The sequence below is a fragment of the Sinocyclocheilus grahami genome, unplaced genomic scaffold, assembly GCF_001515645.1.
Source record: "Sinocyclocheilus grahami isolate Dianchi unplaced genomic scaffold, SAMN03320097.WGS_v1.1 scaffold554.1, whole genome shotgun sequence".
NCBI classification, from domain to species: domain Eukaryota; kingdom Metazoa; phylum Chordata; class Actinopteri; order Cypriniformes; family Cyprinidae; genus Sinocyclocheilus; species Sinocyclocheilus grahami.
Genome location: NW_015505733.1, coordinates 546210 through 564580, shown reverse-complemented (window position 1 = coordinate 564580; position 18371 = coordinate 546210). Strand labels below are relative to the sequence as shown.

The 18371-nt window shown below is 40.1% G+C and overlaps 1 protein-coding gene across 3 annotated transcripts; it reads right to left on the bottom strand.

The window, feature by feature from the left end:
• Positions 1–8289: 8289 nt before the first annotated feature.
• Positions 8290–17314, bottom strand: LOC107556069 (WD repeat-containing protein 60-like). Of its 3 annotated transcripts, none has more exons than XM_016239059.1 (22): positions 17158–17314; positions 16806–16859; positions 16074–16725; positions 15915–15970; positions 15492–15734; positions 15311–15379; positions 14422–14484; positions 13812–14037; positions 13625–13730; positions 13386–13515; positions 13028–13139; positions 12832–12926; positions 12497–12626; positions 11620–11792; positions 11364–11526; positions 11102–11209; positions 10567–10628; positions 10406–10457; positions 10076–10236; positions 9833–9964; positions 9451–9674; positions 8290–9260 (listed from the first exon to the last, which is right to left on the bottom strand). In XM_016239059.1, exons 1-22 carry the CDS (start codon positions 17170–17172, stop codon positions 9083–9085), a joined length of 3204 nt encoding a protein of 1067 aa, XP_016094545.1. In that variant the 5' UTR covers positions 17173–17314; the 3' UTR covers positions 8290–9082. The 3 variants fall into 3 exon arrangements, with proteins under 3 accessions (XP_016094545.1, XP_016094547.1, XP_016094548.1); XM_016239061.1 differs by having other exon boundaries at positions 13625–13721; XM_016239062.1 differs by lacking the exon at positions 15311–15379.
• Positions 17315–18371: the final 1057 nt, after the last annotated feature.

Genomic DNA, 18371 nt, shown 5'->3' with positions numbered 1-18371 from the left:
TGTAATCCATAAAGGATTATGTGTTTATGAAACACATGTGAATGAAATTAAATGATATTCCAGTTATAAATGTGCTTCTGATTACAGATAGTCTGGGATTACAAAGTAATATTTTTTTTGTATTTTAAAGAAAACCAGTTTGAAGGGAGCATAATTTGCTTTTTGGGTTAAAATAATTTTTTTATATGAAATTCGAAGAGTATGACAATTAAGAGTTTAGACTGTAGAACAGAAATTTAAATCTACATGCTAATACACACTATAACTCATAGTCACCAATGCTGATGTTGTTAACATTAATCATTTGAGAATAAAGTATAAAAATAATAATAATTTGAACGGTTTGATGTGACATGAGCTAACCGATCTTTAGATTTAATCACCATTGGTAGCGCGATTTATGGTAATGCTTTTTTCCTCAGTTGGTCAGAACAAACGTGGCAGACTTGTTACTTACTTGGCAATAGATGGCAATATTCTTTTCTGCATCCTGGCAGTATTTAAAGGTGACAAAACCATACCCACACATGATAAGTTGGTTATTTTTGTTCTGCACACTTGCACAGAGGAACAGATGGGTCAGAATGAGTGGAATTCTGCTTGCAGCAGTTTTTCAGTCACATCTTGTTGCAACCCACTAACAAACAGTGACCATCATTTTGATCGTCCTTTGGAAAAGATTCTTCTCAAAAGGTTCTTTGTACAAAGTACAAGTGCTGAGAAGAACTCACAAAATCTGTGTACAAGTATAGCAGCTGCTGTATCTGGCAAGTAGAGTTGCCAAACGTCCCTTAAATGGAGGTTCTTCTTGTGCTCCATAATGCATCCCTCTGTAAGGTCCACCACAACTACAGCTCGTTCATATGCAGCCAGTGCTCTGAGGCCCTGCCGAGTCCTGCTAGGCATCAGTGCTAGTTGTGTGAAAACAGCGTGTCTCCCCAAACCCTCCACCACCCGTTTGCAACACACCAAGTGTGTGAGGCACCACACACATACATTTCCCTTTCCAGCTGTGACAAGCTCATTAGAGTGCTCCAAAATCTGACACAGATAGATGAAAACATGTCTCTTTAATTCACTTTAAGTTCCAGTGATCCACTGATGAATCAAACCGTGTCATGATGTCTTCACCAGTGGTTCTCAACCTTTTTGTCCACAACAATAAAAATACCCCCTTTTTTAAAATCACAGAAATTAGAAGTGTTCAAAATTAAAATAAGATAAAAATAATTGTTTAAACTGCAGAATTACAGAAGTTTGGGGATGGATTAAATAAAAATTTAAACAAATTAAGAAATAACTTTTATTTTATTTTAAAAGCATAGTCCATCCAAAAAAGAAAATGGTGTCATAATTTAATCTCATGTTGTTCCAGACCTGTATGAATTTTTCTTCTGTGGAACATACAAGCAATGTTGGGAAGGTTACTCTTGAAATGTAATAGGTTACAGATTACAAGTTACCCTATTTAAAAATGTAATACGTAGTGTAACTCTTTCAATCACTTTATTAATGTAACTGATTACATTTTATTACTTCTCTAAATTTGTAATGAATGTTTTCAACTGTTAATCATTTTCAAACATTAAAACCAGACAGCGTTAACCTTACATTAGTACTTAACACTGATTACTGTCAGACTTTCACAATCCAGACTTTCAAAATGTTCACGAGTTTGCCTGCCCATTCAGCCCTGCCAGATAATGGTAAACGAACTTGGCTTGCTGTCCAAAAGGAGGCTTGAACCCAAGGCTGAGCTCAAGCTCCAAGAACCATGGGTGGATTATACCTTTTTAGTCTTCTTGAGGTTCCCTCCTGGTTAAGAACCACATATCTACACTGTAAACATTTCATTTAATTAAAAAAAACTATGTATGGTTTGAAAAGTTTTTGTTAAAGCCACACCTTGCATACCCTCACATCCATGGGCTCCACAGCATGAACCAGAAGATTCAGTTCTGCATCTAGTATTGTAAGAATGGCCCCAGGTCCCCAGCCAACCAGTCTGCCTGGCAGATGTGTGGAGGTGAGGCCGACATAACAGATGGAGAGGGATTGGCAAAAAGACGGATCTCTTAGACGGCCATCAGGATAATAAAACTACACATGACCATTGCTGTGGAGACCAGCCAAGCCTGCTGCACCCTCAGTACAGGTCATGTGACAAACAGTCTCTTCACAGGAGAGGTGGAGGACATGACAAAGGCCATGGGTAAAAATACTGGGGCTAACATTCCCATGATTCATCTTAACAGAAACAGAATGTTCAACAGAGGAGAAAAAGTGGGAAAAAAACATTTGTGAAAGGAAATAAAAAGTACTGTGGCCTGTGATGGCTATGTTCATGCATTATAGTGCCTAAGAACAATTAGGAATGCATATGATACACATAATCTAATATGTAACAACACTATTTATGTATATGTGTGACAAAATTTCATGTGACAGTCAATTAATTTGAGCTAAAGCAAACTAAACATTCCCTTACTTTATCCATGCTCTCCTTCCACATTTGACAGCTTTTTTCTACATTGATTCATTCAGGAGATTAACTTTTTAGAGACTCCACCCGTGAGTTCTACATCTCTTCTTTACCCATCTCCATTTCACCATGTCACGTCACTTACTTGGGATTGGGAAGCTTCGGTCCCTCTGATTAATTTCTCTCGGAGTAGTTGCGAGATCAAATGATTTATTTATTCGACTTGTATGTAGCACTAGTTTATAGTAGTACATAACAACATGCTACGTTTTGTTTGTTAGTGAAAATTATTTCATTTGTAACTTATTGTACTTTTGTTTTTAAAAATCTGTCAATTCAACTTGCCGTTAAAAGAGCTGAAGGTCATGAACAGAGAGCCGTCTGAATAGAGCCGTTGGGCAACAGCAACCATGGAGAAAACGCTAGTTACGCATGTAACTGTTGTTCTGTGAATTCCGGATGACCGCCAGATGCAGTGTAAACGCTATGGATTATCGCAGAGCCAGCTAGATAGCTCGAGAGAATATACCAAAAAAGTCACGTAGTGACGTATGCTGAGCCCTGGGGGGTTATAAGCCACCATAGCTCAGCACTCTGCCTCGGTACGCCTTCCTCGCGCATTCTGAGTGACCAAGAACTCTGGCGGTCATCCGGAATTCACAGAACCACGGTTACATGCATTACTAGCGTTCCGTTTCATTCCTACTGAGAGTGTAAACACTATGGATGAAACATACCAACATTGTCATGAGAAATGCCACCCACCTGATGAAAATTAATGCCGCTCCTGAAGAACCACAGAACTAACGGCATGATGAGCAGCAACATTGATTTGATAAAACCATTCAAACACGCATGGAGAAGACCATGTAGCGGCAGTGCAGATATCCGCCAAGGAAACTCCTCTTAAAACAGCCCATGAAGATGAGATGGCCCTAGCGGAATGGCAGGTTAGTCTCCAGGGCAGTGGCCTCTCTGCTGCCTTGTAAGCCAGTGTAATGGGCTCCACTATCCAGTTTGACAATCTCTGCTTCGACACTGGAGCACCTTTCTTCACACCACCATAGCAGACAAATAACTGGTCTGACTGTCGAAATTGAGCAGTAGAGCTCACATAGCACTTCAAGGCACGCACAGGACACAAAAGTTGGGTACTTGAATCAGACCCTGAAGAAGTCTGAAAAGAGGCCAGTTCAATGAGCTGGTTTATGAACTGAGGAAGAAGGACTTTCGGAAGAAAAGAAGGACTGGGTCATAAAACCACCCCGGAATCATCCGGCAACCTACGCAAGCACAATTCGTTAACAGACTGTGCGTGCAACTCACTGACTCATTTCGCAGACGCGATAGCCAACAAAAAAAACAGTCTTCAAGGACATTTAATGACAAGTGGCAGATCCCACACAGGGAAGTGAGGAGTCCGAGCAGGGTTCAGACGTCGTGCACCTTTCAGAAAACGGCAGACAAGACTGTGAGATCCAAGAGAAGATCCACCAACTGGAGCATGATATGCGGCAATCGCAGCGACATACACTTTCAACGTGGAAGCTGCCTTGCCCTCCTCCAGTAAATGTTGAAGAAAGTTTAAGATGCTCGGTATGTCACATGTTGCAGGATTAAGCCCCCGCTCCCCACACCTTGCAGATAAAAGCATAAATCTGTCGTGTGGAAGAAGCCCTGGCGTTAGAGATGGTATGGATAACCGCAGGGTCACAATGCTCCAGAGAAGGCTTTAACCCAATGGCCAGACCCAAAGCTGCAGACAAGTTGGATCCGGATGCCAGACCCTTGCCTCCAGCTGGGAGAGGAGGTCCTTCCACGGATTGCCTGTCAGAAGTCTCAGCAACAAAGGAAACGTGGCGCCACGAGTAGCACTCTGTGCCTGCACAGGGAGATCCCGTGTAACATCTCCCATAACAGAGGGATAGGTGGGAACGCATATAGTAGGCAGTTCGGCCATTCATGAGACTGCGCATCCTGGCCCAAGGGACTGGACACTTCCGTCCTTGCGAGCCATAAATGACAGTGAGTGGTCATCTCTAAAGCAAAAAGATCTTCCAAATCGTAGCCAGATCTCCTGCACTACATCTGGATGAAGTCTCCATTCTCCTGGATGTACTTGATCCCTGGAAAGAGTGTCTGCTGTCTGATTGCACACTCCTGGAATATGAGCTGCCCTCAGTGAAGCGAGTCACGGCTGACACCATGTCAGGATCTCGTGAATAAGCTGTAGAGACCTGCGAGATTTTGTGCCACCCTGGTGGTTCAGATGGAACACTGTTGAGGTATTGTCGGACCGAACGAGAACATGGCGGCCTGCCAGGACTGGCATGAAATACTTTAGAGCCAAGAACACGGCATGTAGTTCCAGCAGATTGATATGTTCTGTGGTCTGGGTCGGTGTCCAGCGCCCGCAAATACCTCTCCGATTCCACGTTGCCCCCCACCCTGTGAGGGATGTGTCTGTTGTGACCAGTTCCTGACGAGAGGGAACAACACCCAGGGGCACTCCTGCCTTCAGAAACTCTACCTGTCCCCACCGCCTCAACGCACGGATGCAACAGTGAGAAATTACAACCAGCCGATGGCGATGTCTGGTGGGATCTAACCACAAACTGTTGTTCCATAACTGTAGTGGTCTGAGGTGGAGTAAACCCAGGGGAATCACCACTGTGGCCGCCGTTAACATCCCTATTAGTCGCAGGACCACCTCGTACTGCAAAGACACATCCTGGCGAAAGCGAGCCAAAAGTTGCAGAATATTTGTCACACGTTCCTGAGAGAGGAAGGCAGACATTAGGTGGGAATCCAGGGTCATTCCTATGAACGTAGTGGTCCGTGTTGGAATCAGACAGCTCTTTTTCTCGTTCACAGTAAAACCCAACTTCCATACATGTCTCAAAAGTAGTCTGGAGTCTTGCACAGCCTGCTGTTTTGTGGGGGCACAAAGAAGCCAGTCGTCCAAATAGAGCAGAATACGCATACCTCTTATCCAAAGAGGAGAAAGAGCTGTGCTCACACACCTTGTGAAGACGCAAGGAGCAAGGGAAAGCCCGAAAGTTAGCACTTTGAACTGGTAAGCTTGATTCAGAAAACTGAAACGCAGAAACTTTCTGTGATGAACAGCAATTGGGACGTGAAAGTATGCATCTTTCAGGTTGATACTTACAAACCAATCGTCTGCTGTCACAGACCGAAGAACGTCGGCTGTGCACAGCATTCGAAAAGGAAGGACCTTCAGGAACAAATTCAGGTGCCTCAAATCGAGAATTGGGCGGAAACCACCGTCCTTTTTCGGAACAAGAAAATATGTTGAATAGAACCCATCTCCCTGAACGAGGGGATTAACTTTTTCTATGGCTTCCTTCTCTAACAGTGAACATATTTCCTGAGAGAGAGCCATTGCACGAACTGAGTCTCTGACGATTGTAGGAACAATTCTTGAAAATCTGGGAGGCCAGCGGCGAAACCCAGGTCAAGAGAGCAGTTTGCAGAAACTGTGAAATAGAGGTATCAACATTTGCTGGTTCCAACGTACTGGTGGCAGCAAGAAGTAACTGGCAGATTGTGTTTTCCGCACGAGTAAACGTAGGCAACAGACTTGTATGCCTTTTTTAGTAGGGAATCCGTACGACCACATTGAGCACTGGGACATTGAACATTACCTCGTAGTGCCTCGTCAGGAGACACCACCAAAGCTGCAACAGGCTGCTCTATCTCCGGAGCACAACTCACCCCAATGGAATCTGCTTCAGCCATAGATGCTAGCGTCCGAGCAATCTTTGAGCGCCGCTTAGGCGGACCAGAACCAGTGAGGGCATTTGACAATTCAGCTACAAAATCTTTTCATTGTGGCATGGCGAAAGAGGCCGCAGCTGTGGCCTGTCTGAAAAAAACATTTGTTTGGGCACACTGGACTGGTGACTCATCAAGTCCTAGATGAGCAATTGCCATTCGAAGTACAGCCAAAGTATCATCAGAAGAGGACTGGGCCTGTCCAGATGACTGAACTGCCCTCCACTAGACCCCTCTGCTGCTGGATAACCAGTGAAAACATCCTGAGGAGATGGTTGAGCAGCAACATCTACAGCATCTCTGTGATCACGAAAAAAAGAATCTGAAGCACTCGTAGAAAGCACATCCATATCAGAATGATGTGAAAAACAAGGGGAATCGAGAGACTCTTCCCCAGTTCCCTGATTCTGAACATTCTCATCCTCCTGTGTCATCTTCACAAGTGTAGCAGATGTGACAGGCTGAAGCAAGTGAAGCAGGCGTTTCAGCTCTGCCATCTATAAAGAAAGCACAGAAACCGTCTTAGAAAGTGAATTTCCTCAACATGCGAATGTTCATCACTTCGCGATGTGGCCCTCTTCTTAGATGGGAGGGGAGCACCGGCTGCCTTACGCTTCCGAGTTCGCAAAGGGGCTACATCCAACTGCCCGAGTTTCACCATTGAATTAGCGTCTAACTCAGCAAGACGGAGCCGTCGTTCCAACATAGGTAAAAGGCTGCAGTGCAGACACGGGTTTGTGAGATCCTCTCTCAGATGTTGGACACCCAAACACGACGGGCAGATGTCATGACCGTCGTCCGGGAGAAGATTATTAGGGCACAGCTTACAAGTCAGTGGAAAACCAGTGGCAATCGAGCTTTGAGCCATAGTTACTCGCTAATAACACCCTCGGATAGCACCGTAAGGTTTAAGTTAAGCGGGATGATGGTAACAACGAAGACAGGAAAAATAAAAATAATAACAAAAAAAAATATATATATATATATATATATATATGATTCCCTCGGGTGAACCGACGGGTAATGCCAACAAGTATCTCACGAAAAAAAGGAAAATATATCTAAAATGGTTGACGGATTGAACTGAAGGGCACAGAGTATAACCTAAATTCTAAGAAAAACACTCAGAATAGTTAACAGATGATTAAGTCAACGGGAGACCGTTAACTTATTGTCGCGGAAAACACTAGCCACCGGATAGCACCGAGAGGCATAGAGTGTAACCGACGAAGCAATGAGTAGAAAATCAAAAACTCACTGCTAAATATACTCCAAATCCGTTGGAGTGGCGTAGATGCGCGCTGACACAGCTTGTGAGGACGATATCTCGCTGCTCTAGTAAACTGCACTCGACAGCGCGAATATATCACTCAACCCATCTCAACCAGGCGAGAAAGCGAAAGAGGCAGAGTGCTGATCTACGGTGGCTTATAACCCCCCAGGGCTCAGCATACATCACTACGTGACTTTGTTGGTATATTCTCTCGACCTAACTAGCTGGCGCTGCGATAATCCATAATGTTTACACTGTCTCTGGCAGTCAGTAGGAATGAAACAGAACGACAGACAACAGATTATTGTCCGTTCAACTCGTACACTGGTTCTCATCTAGTCTTTTTTTAACGAAGACAGAATAAGTTTATGCCAAGCTTATCATAATTGTTCCCTTTTCTTATTAATATTAAACGTTGCCATGCAAAAAACAAAAACTAAACAAAAATAATATATATATTTTTTTATAAAGGTTTTCACGATAAATCTGCAATGTGTCATGTACTTAGTAATGTAATATTTATCTCTATTAATGTTTTATTTGTTGTGACAAACTTCTAAACTATACTCAATTTCATTGTAGTACTATAAGTTTTATTTTAGTGACTTAATTTTGTAAAAATGAAAAACAACAGTATCTGATTCTGAAGTCGAACTAGCGCTGGCTTAATCGCCATGGTAACGGCCAAAAATAATAATACTTTGCACATACTACTCGCCTCGCATACTGTTTTTCGCCTGCTATATAGTATGGAAGTATGCGATTTCGGACGCAGCGATGGTGTGAAAATGCAGTTGGCCTCAGAGACAAACTATAATTGGTGTCCATGTCCAAAAGATGACAAAAATCCTTAGTGAGGGTGACAGTCCTCAGTGTGCAGTTGCAGTTGCTAATATAGTGATGAACAGAACGAGAAAAAAAACAGTCTAAATGTCTTTTAATAAAAATATCCATTAATAATTACAGTATGATAGCAGACTTGATAGTGAAGAAATTATAGTGATCATAAATAAGAAATATAATTCCTGTTCAAATGCTACACAGTGTAAGTATTCAACTGTACATATTGTAAAACAATACAAAATGGATATAATGTCTTTATATCCCTGAGGAACAGAAAGCTCATATTTATGTGCTCCCTTTAGCGTTTGATCTAACCTTACAAAATGCTGCTTCCAGCAACAAAACCATCATGTTCTAGCAAACATCAGCAAAATTTCAGATGTAACAATTTTTAAGCAAGGGAAGTTCCTTTGTTATTTGTACAGACCAAAAAGCGTAGCCACTGTGACAGTATTAAACAACCATTTCTCATTCTTCTCATGCTGTTCTAGTCACCATCAGTGTAGCTTTACGTTCCTTATTGATGTAACAAGGAAATATAATTCACTAGGTCTGCCCATACTGCGCATGACTTTCTCTAATGTCTCTTTGTGTTTTCCTTCTGTTATTTGCATATTATGGATTTAACTGGAAATTCCTTTGAATCTGGGCTCAGATAGACCTCTGCTTGATTTGGATGAGAATCTATCTCATATCAAAAAAGCATTGTGCAAAAAAGATTTAAGTTTTTCTTTGTCATAGGCGCTCGGCACTGTAAGTGACTCCTTAAAATACTGAATCTCCACCTTGCCGGACTGCTTGGCGAGCGCAACGCCAGAAAATGTGTTCTGTTTGGCTGGCTCACCAAACACTGCCATGGCTGTCACCCTGTGAAAAAAATAGTTAGATAAGAGAAGATTTTAAAAACAGTTAAGCACCTGAAGTACCTGCTCTACCTCTGCAATTACACATGGAGGAATTAACTGACATATTATCTTACTGCATAGCACTAACTAAACTTTTTTTCTATCAAATATAAAAAAAAAAAATTCTAATATTTGATGTCCTGGCTTTTTACCGGTCATTGTGTATATTCTCAGTGACGAATGGCACATAATCCTTCACAGTCAGGTCCCAGATGTGAAGATCAGAGGCACCATCCAGAACACAGAACACAGCTGGCCGAGTCTGAGACCATTGCACTGACAGAATGGAAGCGCCACTGGAACATCCAGACCATTCCATCAACGGATCTTCTCTCAGGACAGAGTGCAATCGGACTGTTCCATCACTGCAGCCAACCTAAAGAGAGAAATTAATATAATATTCATATTCTTTCAGCTAGAACCTGTAAAAACTGGGAGTAAAAACACACTGGCCTCATCACTCATAACAGATCTCCATAAACACAGATATACATAAATACAGATACAGCACAAAGCAATAGAAGCTGCTCTTACCAAGAACAAAGGTTCCCCGGAAGGACTGAAGTCAAGTGCTGTGACCTCCACTGGTCTACAGCTATCAAACTGTGATCTGTAGAACTTTGGAAGAACTTTTAAGCTATGCCTTGTACCATGTCTAACCAGACCCTTCAATAATAAAAGAAAATAAAGAAACATTTTAAGACCAAGATGAAAGTCTATAGGAAACACCACCAACCCAAATATTCAATATCTTCAACAATTTCATGCAACACCCACCATGTTAGTACCAATGAAGTAATGGTTTGAGTCAGACAGGAGGAACTTTAGCTGAAGGCTCACAGGAGGTCCAAATCCCATTATAACATCTTGAGGTGATTTCTCAGTGGTCTGTAGAGAGGAGCTGTGGAGCAGTTTAACTTTACCACCGGGCCTCAGACCTACCAAGGCAGGAACAGCATTATTAAAATGAGAGAGGTCTAATAGATGTGCATAAAAATATGATTTCAGCAAGGATGATTTCAACTCAATTCATATGTATAGCGTTTTTACACACCGTTCAAAGCAGCTTTACAGAAAATAGAAAAATTATTTTAAACTTAGGCTTACCTAGGTCTGTTTGAGAACCAGAATCATTTCCTTTGTGCAGCTCAACCACAACCTGTCAGAGACAAAATACACAACTCTATCAAATTAATCCCTTGTTACAAAAACACTGCCAAATGAAAGAGGGTTTAAAGTATGAAGTTACTGGTGAAATGCAGACATACCCAGAGAGTTAACACTCCATTTTCATCCAGAGATCCTAACTGGAATGACAGTCCCAGACACTCTAGATTTTGCACAAGGAAACAAGGAATTTCTTTTAGTGATTTTCAAAATATACACTACTGTTCAAAGATTTTGGTGGGTAGTGGGTACAATTTTTTAAGTCTCTTATGCGCAACAAGATTGCATTTATTTTAAAATGTTTTAAAATGTAATTTATTCCTGTGATGGCAGTGTTGACTTCTCAGCTGCCATTACTCCAGTGTCACATGACCCTTCAGAAATCAATCTTATATGATGATCTGTTGCTTGAGAATAATTTCTTCTTATCAATGTTAAAAACAGCATTTGCTGCTTCTTTAATGAATGAAACTTCAAAAGAATGGCAAATCTTTTATAAAACTAAAAATGTCTTAACATTTTTAATCAAATGAATGCATTCTTGCTGAATAAATCTTTAAAACAATTTTTTACTGACCCCAAGATTTGAACTGTAGCGTATTTAATTTATTTAAAAAAAATTGTTAAACACATTACCATCTATGTCTGCAGTTAGTGTGCTCTTTGAACTTGTATCAGCAGTCGCCAGTACAGGTTCAATGGACACGACGGGAGAGAGATGACCCACCACTGAAAGCACAGCATCTGCAAGCACACAAAACACAGGTCAATTTAGTTTTAACCTGTGACCTGACTCCTAATATCTATATAAGTAAGATAAACAGTTTTGCAAACGCTTGTGTTTTATCTATTATTTATTTTGATGGCACAGCAGCTGAAGCAGTGAGCATTGACTGACCTGTTGAGAAGGTCGGATAGCGTAGTGTCCACACCTCCTTGCCAACCACCAAGTTCAAGTGAGTGCCAGAATGTTCTCTGAGGTCCCATACCACCACTGAGCCTATTTCTGTACCAGCAAACACTAGTGTAACTTTACCAGGACTGAAACAACAACACCTTACCTGAGAGGGGTAAACAAATAGGAGAAAAATATATTGATTTTTCATGAATGTTATGGGAGAGCAGTTATGATGCCAGTATGTTCTCCTCCATACCTCAGATTCATAAAGAAGAATTTTTTGGGGTCTGGATGGCTCCCAGATGTTCCAAACACAGATGATTGTCTCACCATCAAGACGTACAGCACTGCTTTTGGAGGAAGGAGGATGAACAGACAGAAGAGTCTGTCTCTGGACCTGAGAGAACTGCAGCAGACTCACCTGCCGACCTGCAGGTAGATGCGCACATATACATGATTACATACAGGGTCTGTACCAAGTGTGCCATTCACTTCCTGAAAAGTAAAGGCCAAAACATTTCGATCTACCCCTCTCCATGTAAATGAATGGGACATAAATTAAACGAAACAAAAAAAATTACATTACACCAAGTAAATTTTGTCCTAAGATGGTACCTGTTGTTTTAGGTAGTTCTTATCACACTCATGTATGTTTGAGTGTTCGTTTTTCTAACAAGTGTTTCGTTTTAGTTATTTGATGCTATAAAATCAGGGTGTGGCGTCATCAGCGCAAAATGACAGGGGCCATTTCTGGGACATTTTGTCTTAATTTTTCTACAATGGAAGGAAATGGAGACACGTCATCAATCTTTTTTATAGTCTATGATCTGTACATGTTCATCGCCCTAATAAACACAGTTTACAGTTCATATTTATTGACGTTGATCACTAAATGTGATGTTTGAAATTGAATATTGAATAATTGGATCCAAATGAATCCAAATTAACTGGAGTTTAAACTGAAAATGAATTAGGTTAATGACTTCGCAGTAATAGAAATCAATGTACATTTACATGAATTCAAAAATCTTAGAACTAACACGGTCAACATTTATTCCATATCAAAATGTATTCTGAAGTACACATCATAATCACTGCTACTTATCTGTAAATGTAATTTTGGAAAACGTTACCATGCAGAAAGGGGAGTTTGGTATTGAGTTGAATGCAGCCATCACTAAAGGACAGTGCGTCAGTTTGAGAGCGAAGTCTTCTGACAGAATTACTCTCTGCCATATTTTCCTCTATCAGAACAGCCATCACCTGACATACAAATAAATAGTACTTTTAACTAAACTAGTACTTTATCAGACATGGGCGACATATGCATATATTGTTTATATATTTCTAATGATGCAAGAGCAAACTTTTGCACTTTTGTGAAGATTAATTTGAGATATGTGCTGATAATTTAAAAAGTGTATATGTGTTTCGAAATAAAAATAGACCCATTAACAACATTCTTTACCTGTGCAGCAGAACGTAAAAAAGTAGTCAGCCATTGAGAATTAGTATTTATTCTTGAAGTGGATTCATCTGCACTATCTTCAGTTGCCTTAGACCCTGGTTACAGTTTAGAGAACAAAATAGAACTATATTTGTTATTTTTACATTTCCATTTGGTATTCGTTACTAATGATAAGAGTCAGTGATGAACACAATACCTCCACATGCTGCATTAGCTTCTTGTGGGTGTTGTGTCCATTTGTCTGTCATGTTTACTTCTTCTGTTTGTATATCTCGATCAGTGTTGTCTTCATTGCACTGCACATAAGCCTGGAGGCACAGTAGTCTCATGAGGTTTTGAGCAGGGGGAAAAAAATTGTTGACAGAGATGATGTATAAAAGTGGCTTAATATATCACATTTGGTAGCTATAGAGTCAGATCTGTCCTGTGGAAATTCATTAATTCAATAGTCAGTCTCATGCTGACTATTATGGTCACGATATGGCTAAATACTTCAAATGTCACCATTGCCCTTTTGTAGCATGGAAGCACCTACAACTTCCTAGATTTCTAACCTGTTTTGTATTGGCTGTTCCAAAATTCTTGATGTACATGTCATACTCGTTGACCGGAGGCAGGTCCAGCAGAGAGAAGGTGATGGAGAAGTCAAAATCAATCAGACGCAGAAGTTCTTCACTGCGCTTCCTTCAAATCAAATAAATTAAATGTAATTAATTAGTCAACAAAATCAATTAATTTTTTTTTTTACTTCTAATAACTACTAATTAGATTATTATGAAGGTAGAGAACTTGCTTCTGTTTCTTGGCCACTTTCTGGCTGACCTCTCGCTGCTTTGCCGATACAAAATCAATAATTTTGCCATGTGTTCGACTTCTGTCGGAGTGCCTTTCTGTGAAAACTCAACAAAAGCACAGATTTATGTCTTCGTTTTCATAGTCGCCAGTGAAATGTGCAAATTAACAAACGTTTGTTTAACTACCTCTCTGGGTAACAGCTGACTCTGCAGTTGTGGGCTTTGATCTTGCAGAGTAGATTCTCTCATTTTCCTCATCAATGGCTCTCTGGATGGCTTCTATCTCTTCTCTTCTCTTGGGACTCAACTCCCTCTTGTCTTCTCTCAATTTTTTGTCATGTTCCTCTTTCTCCTCCTCCTCCTCATTATCATCCTCCTCTTCATCAACATCCTCAAAGTCTTCTTCATAATCCTAAAAGCATTACCAAAAGAACAGCATAATAAAATATGGAATAAGAAAGAAGGAATACAAATTTTGATGAAGTTTGTTGGTTAGATTCAGCTTTAAGATTCACATCAGATATTAGGGAAATATAAACCCTATATAAATATATAAAGATAATAAGAATATATTTAATAAGAATAATATATAATCATTTCCTATTTAGCTTAGCTTGTATTCATCATATATTTACCAAAATATTTGTTTCAAAAACTTTGCAGAAAACATTTTGATTACACGCAAGTAAGACAAAATGAGGGCTTTGTCCTCAACAAAATTTGTTCAACATTTATAGTATTCTGCACTATCAAATAAAAGTCATATATGTAATGGGACCACTGAACTGCTTCACACCTCAAAATCCTCCTCATAATCATTATGATCTTTGCTTGCTTGTTTGTTCTCTTCATTCTCCACCTTGAAACACAAAGACATGCAATAATATTAGCCACAATGTGTTTACTCTTTTACTCAAAATTTACAGTATGGCTAGAAAGCCGAAACAGCTTAAATAGTAAAGATGAACACATGCAATGAAACTATTTTAAATATTAGCTTCTGAGAGAAACAAGTTGTGAGACACTAAAGGGAAATGCTTTCGTATAGGATCTGTCATTTAAGTTGATCTAGGCTGTTCTTGCTTTTTGTGTTTATTTTTAACATGCATACTATACCTGCAGAACTCTATGCACGTATGTTGACAGGGCTTTGTATTGGTTCAAGTTTGTATTATACATGATTATTTACTTTACATTTAAGAACGCATTTACATTTTAGTGCATTTACTTACACTCTGTGCCATCTTTAAATCAGAGCTGTACGAATCTGTGCTTATAGCTCTGTTCAGTCAGAGAAGAAACAAATAGAGAATGATTCGATTTGGTCTTAAAATTTGACAGTACTAGGCAAGTCTGATCGAGTCAGGTTTTGTTTACAGTCTGTTTGGACTTCAGTTTAATGCACATGCAGTAATTGTAGAAGAGTTAACATTAAGTGTTAAATCCATGTTGTTAACAATAGAGAATTTTCATGCAGGAGCGGTCTTATCTTAAATCTTATCAACTTAATATTTTAACATATGAAGGGACGTTTTTTTTTTACACAAGACATGACGTTTTGATTTTTTTTAAAAAGGACAAAATAAAAAAATGTATAGATAAATTGTTCCAAATGAGATCAATAACATGCATTTGAAAGGTTGAATTTTCATTTTGTGCTGAACTGAACTTTAAACAGATCTTACAGGGATCTCTGGATCACTCATTTCAGCTTGAATAGACCTCCATGTTAACTGAGGTATCTTGGTAGGTTCCTGCTCACCCACACAAATATAAAACATATGCAGTGGAGATTTATAACCTCACAAACCTAAAAAAGCAAATGGATGTCATGAATCTCGTGCATTTATTTGACAATGTTTATACCTCTTTGTCTGTATTTATCCTTTCACTCAGGTCATGACCTGATGAATCTTTATGTTTCCGCTCTCTGTCACTCCTCTTGGATTCTGAAGCCTCTTTGTGCCTTTTTTCACGCCGTTTATCTCTCTCTTCCCTCTCCCTGGCCTTTTCCCTATCCCCATCTTTGATGCTGTGGAAATAATCCTTTGACTCTTTCCACTCCTGGTGATGCTGTTCAACTTCTCGAGAGTGACTTGTGTGTGCCACCTGTTGACAGCAACAACTTTAGCAAAAAACTGTTCCAGTTCCAATGTAGCTCATTCAAGTCTGTTGACTAGCCACAATTTTTAAACATTCCTCCGTAATATCAGTACAGTCAGAATTACATTTTTATTATATTATCAGTATAATAACTTGCTCATAAATAGCAACAATCTTATGGCTTACATGACTTTCTTTATCCCTTCTTCTCTTCTCTCTCTCTTCTCTATCGCTTCTGTGTTCTGAAACAAAAGAGATCATATTAATTTTTAGATTTTCAAAAAAATTTTTTTTTTAAAAAGACATGAACCTAGAAAACACAGGCACAAACTATAATAACAATACCTTTTTCTTTGTGTCCAGAGTGTTCTTTATCACTGCGTCTCTCTCTCCTTTCTCCCTCCCTCTGTTTTTCCTCATATTCATCTCGATGCTGTTCACTTTCTCTTGCTCTGTGTCTTTCTCTCCTCTCTCTTTCTTTGTCTCTCTCCCGTTCATCTTTTTCTCCTTCTCTTCTCTCCTCTTTCCTTCTATCTGTTTCACTTTTTCGCTCCCTGTCTCTCTCAGCTCTCCTTCTATCTCGATCTTTTTCTCCTTCCCTGTTTGTACCTCTGTCCCACTGATTGTACATGTCTATGTCCCTGTCTTTATATCGGTCCTTTTCTCTATCCCTTCGTCTTTCACTGTTTTCCTTCTCACCTCGATTGTGTCTTTTTTCTTCTTCATCTCCATCTCTGTGTCTGTTGTCTCTCTCTCTCTTTCTCTCTTTATATCTATCCTCCCTGATGTCTTCCAGCTTGTCATCCTGGTTTCTATCCCTGTCTGGGTCTCTGTGTTTGCTCTTCTCTCTTGTGCTTTCACGCTCTCGCTGCTTTTCTTTTTCTCTTCTTGAATCTCGATCAGGATCTCGGTGACGGCGATCCAGAGATTCTCCATCCCTGTATTTCCTGTGCTCCTCTTCGCGTTTAGATCTTCTTTTGCTCTCCTCACTGTGTGCCTGACAAAACAATTATATGTTTTATGGGTTGTGCTTTTAAACCTTGTCTTTGTCTTACACACAAACAAACTGCTGATTACCTCAATGTGCACTTTTAAGTCATCAGACCTCCAAGTATCTTCTTTTGTTATTTTCTTATGAGAGGAAGGGGGAAATGGACAGCAAATGTGTTACAGCTGTGCAGAATGGAGCTCGATTACCTAATATAGCTACTAACTAAACACAGCTTACTTACAAGCTGATTGTTTACATACCAAGTGTTTTATGAGGAACTGACAGTTTGATATTGAAATAAACAAATTTAACTAACGCAGATAAGCAGTTTTATTTGGCTATCGATGAGTGGCTAATCGTGCTGTTCAGCTTTAACATTTTTCAGGAAAACCAATTGCTACACAACAGCTGCTCTATACAGAATACGATTTGCTTTACCTTCACAGGGTACATCACTTCAAAGATCCTCTTCTCACTTCTCCTGTTTAATACAACAATCACAAGTTTTTGTTGACAGCTTTCACCGCCATACCGCTAGACGACTAAAACGCCTGCGCAGTTTAATGCTACTATGGTAACCTGCCAAGCCATGGCAACAACAGACTATTAAATCGAGCAAAGAGCAATCGCTCGACACAACTATGGTAACACTGTCGAATTTAGACAATCGAAAAATCGAACTAAAAAGACTATCGATGTGACATAGCACACAACATAAAATATGACCGTGCTTGCTTTGTACTATACACACGAGTTGTAGAATTCAGCATATGTCTACTGTTATTGTTGTGTTTTATTTGTGTCGTCCTCCCTTAGTTTACTAAAAGCAGCAACTTAAAATAAAGAATAAAACTGAGATGAACGCACAACATGGAGGACGACACAAGCAGACAGCACATTTTGGCACAAACAGTCTATCAGAAAATATGAAACGAACAGCTTCTTGTTTTTGTTCTTTAATTAACAGTTAACGCTCGGGAGTCGCTTCGCTGTCGACGCCTCGTTGTTTGTGTATCTGCAGTTGCTTGCTCGGGGTGGCGGGTTTGCGCTGTCCGCGACGCTCACTGACCTCCTGAGACCCGCTGTGTGTGTGTGTGTGTGTGTGTGTGTGTGTGTGTGTGTGCGTGCGTGCGCGAGAGAGAGAAAGAGAGAGACAGGGTAACATCAAAGTGGAGTCAGCTGTCTTAACCGTGGCTTGTGTACTGCAAACACATATTCATCACTGTGTCTGTCACGCAACTCTGTTCCCCTTTCGGGCTCTGTCTTTACATTTATTTTGAAAGATGAAGCTCACGATTATGGTAAGGGGCATTACATTTCCGACGAGTGCTTGCGGTGTTCGGCCAATCACAATGCACTGGGGCAGCTGGCCAATCAGGACAGACTGCGCTTGTCGGAAGGAGGGACTTTGTAGAAAACGAAGCGTTTGAGAGAGGCGGGGCATAGAGGACCTACAATAATGTACAGTATTTGAAAAATAATGTGTTTTTTGAACATTAAAGCATGTCAACATATTCTGTTACACCAAATACACAAAATAATGATCTTTAAAAAAGCATCATATGACCCCTTTAAACCAAGTAGTATCTTCTGAAATACTGATGACTTGTTTGTCCAGTTTCTCTGTGGTTCCTGGGAAGTGTGTGACGCAT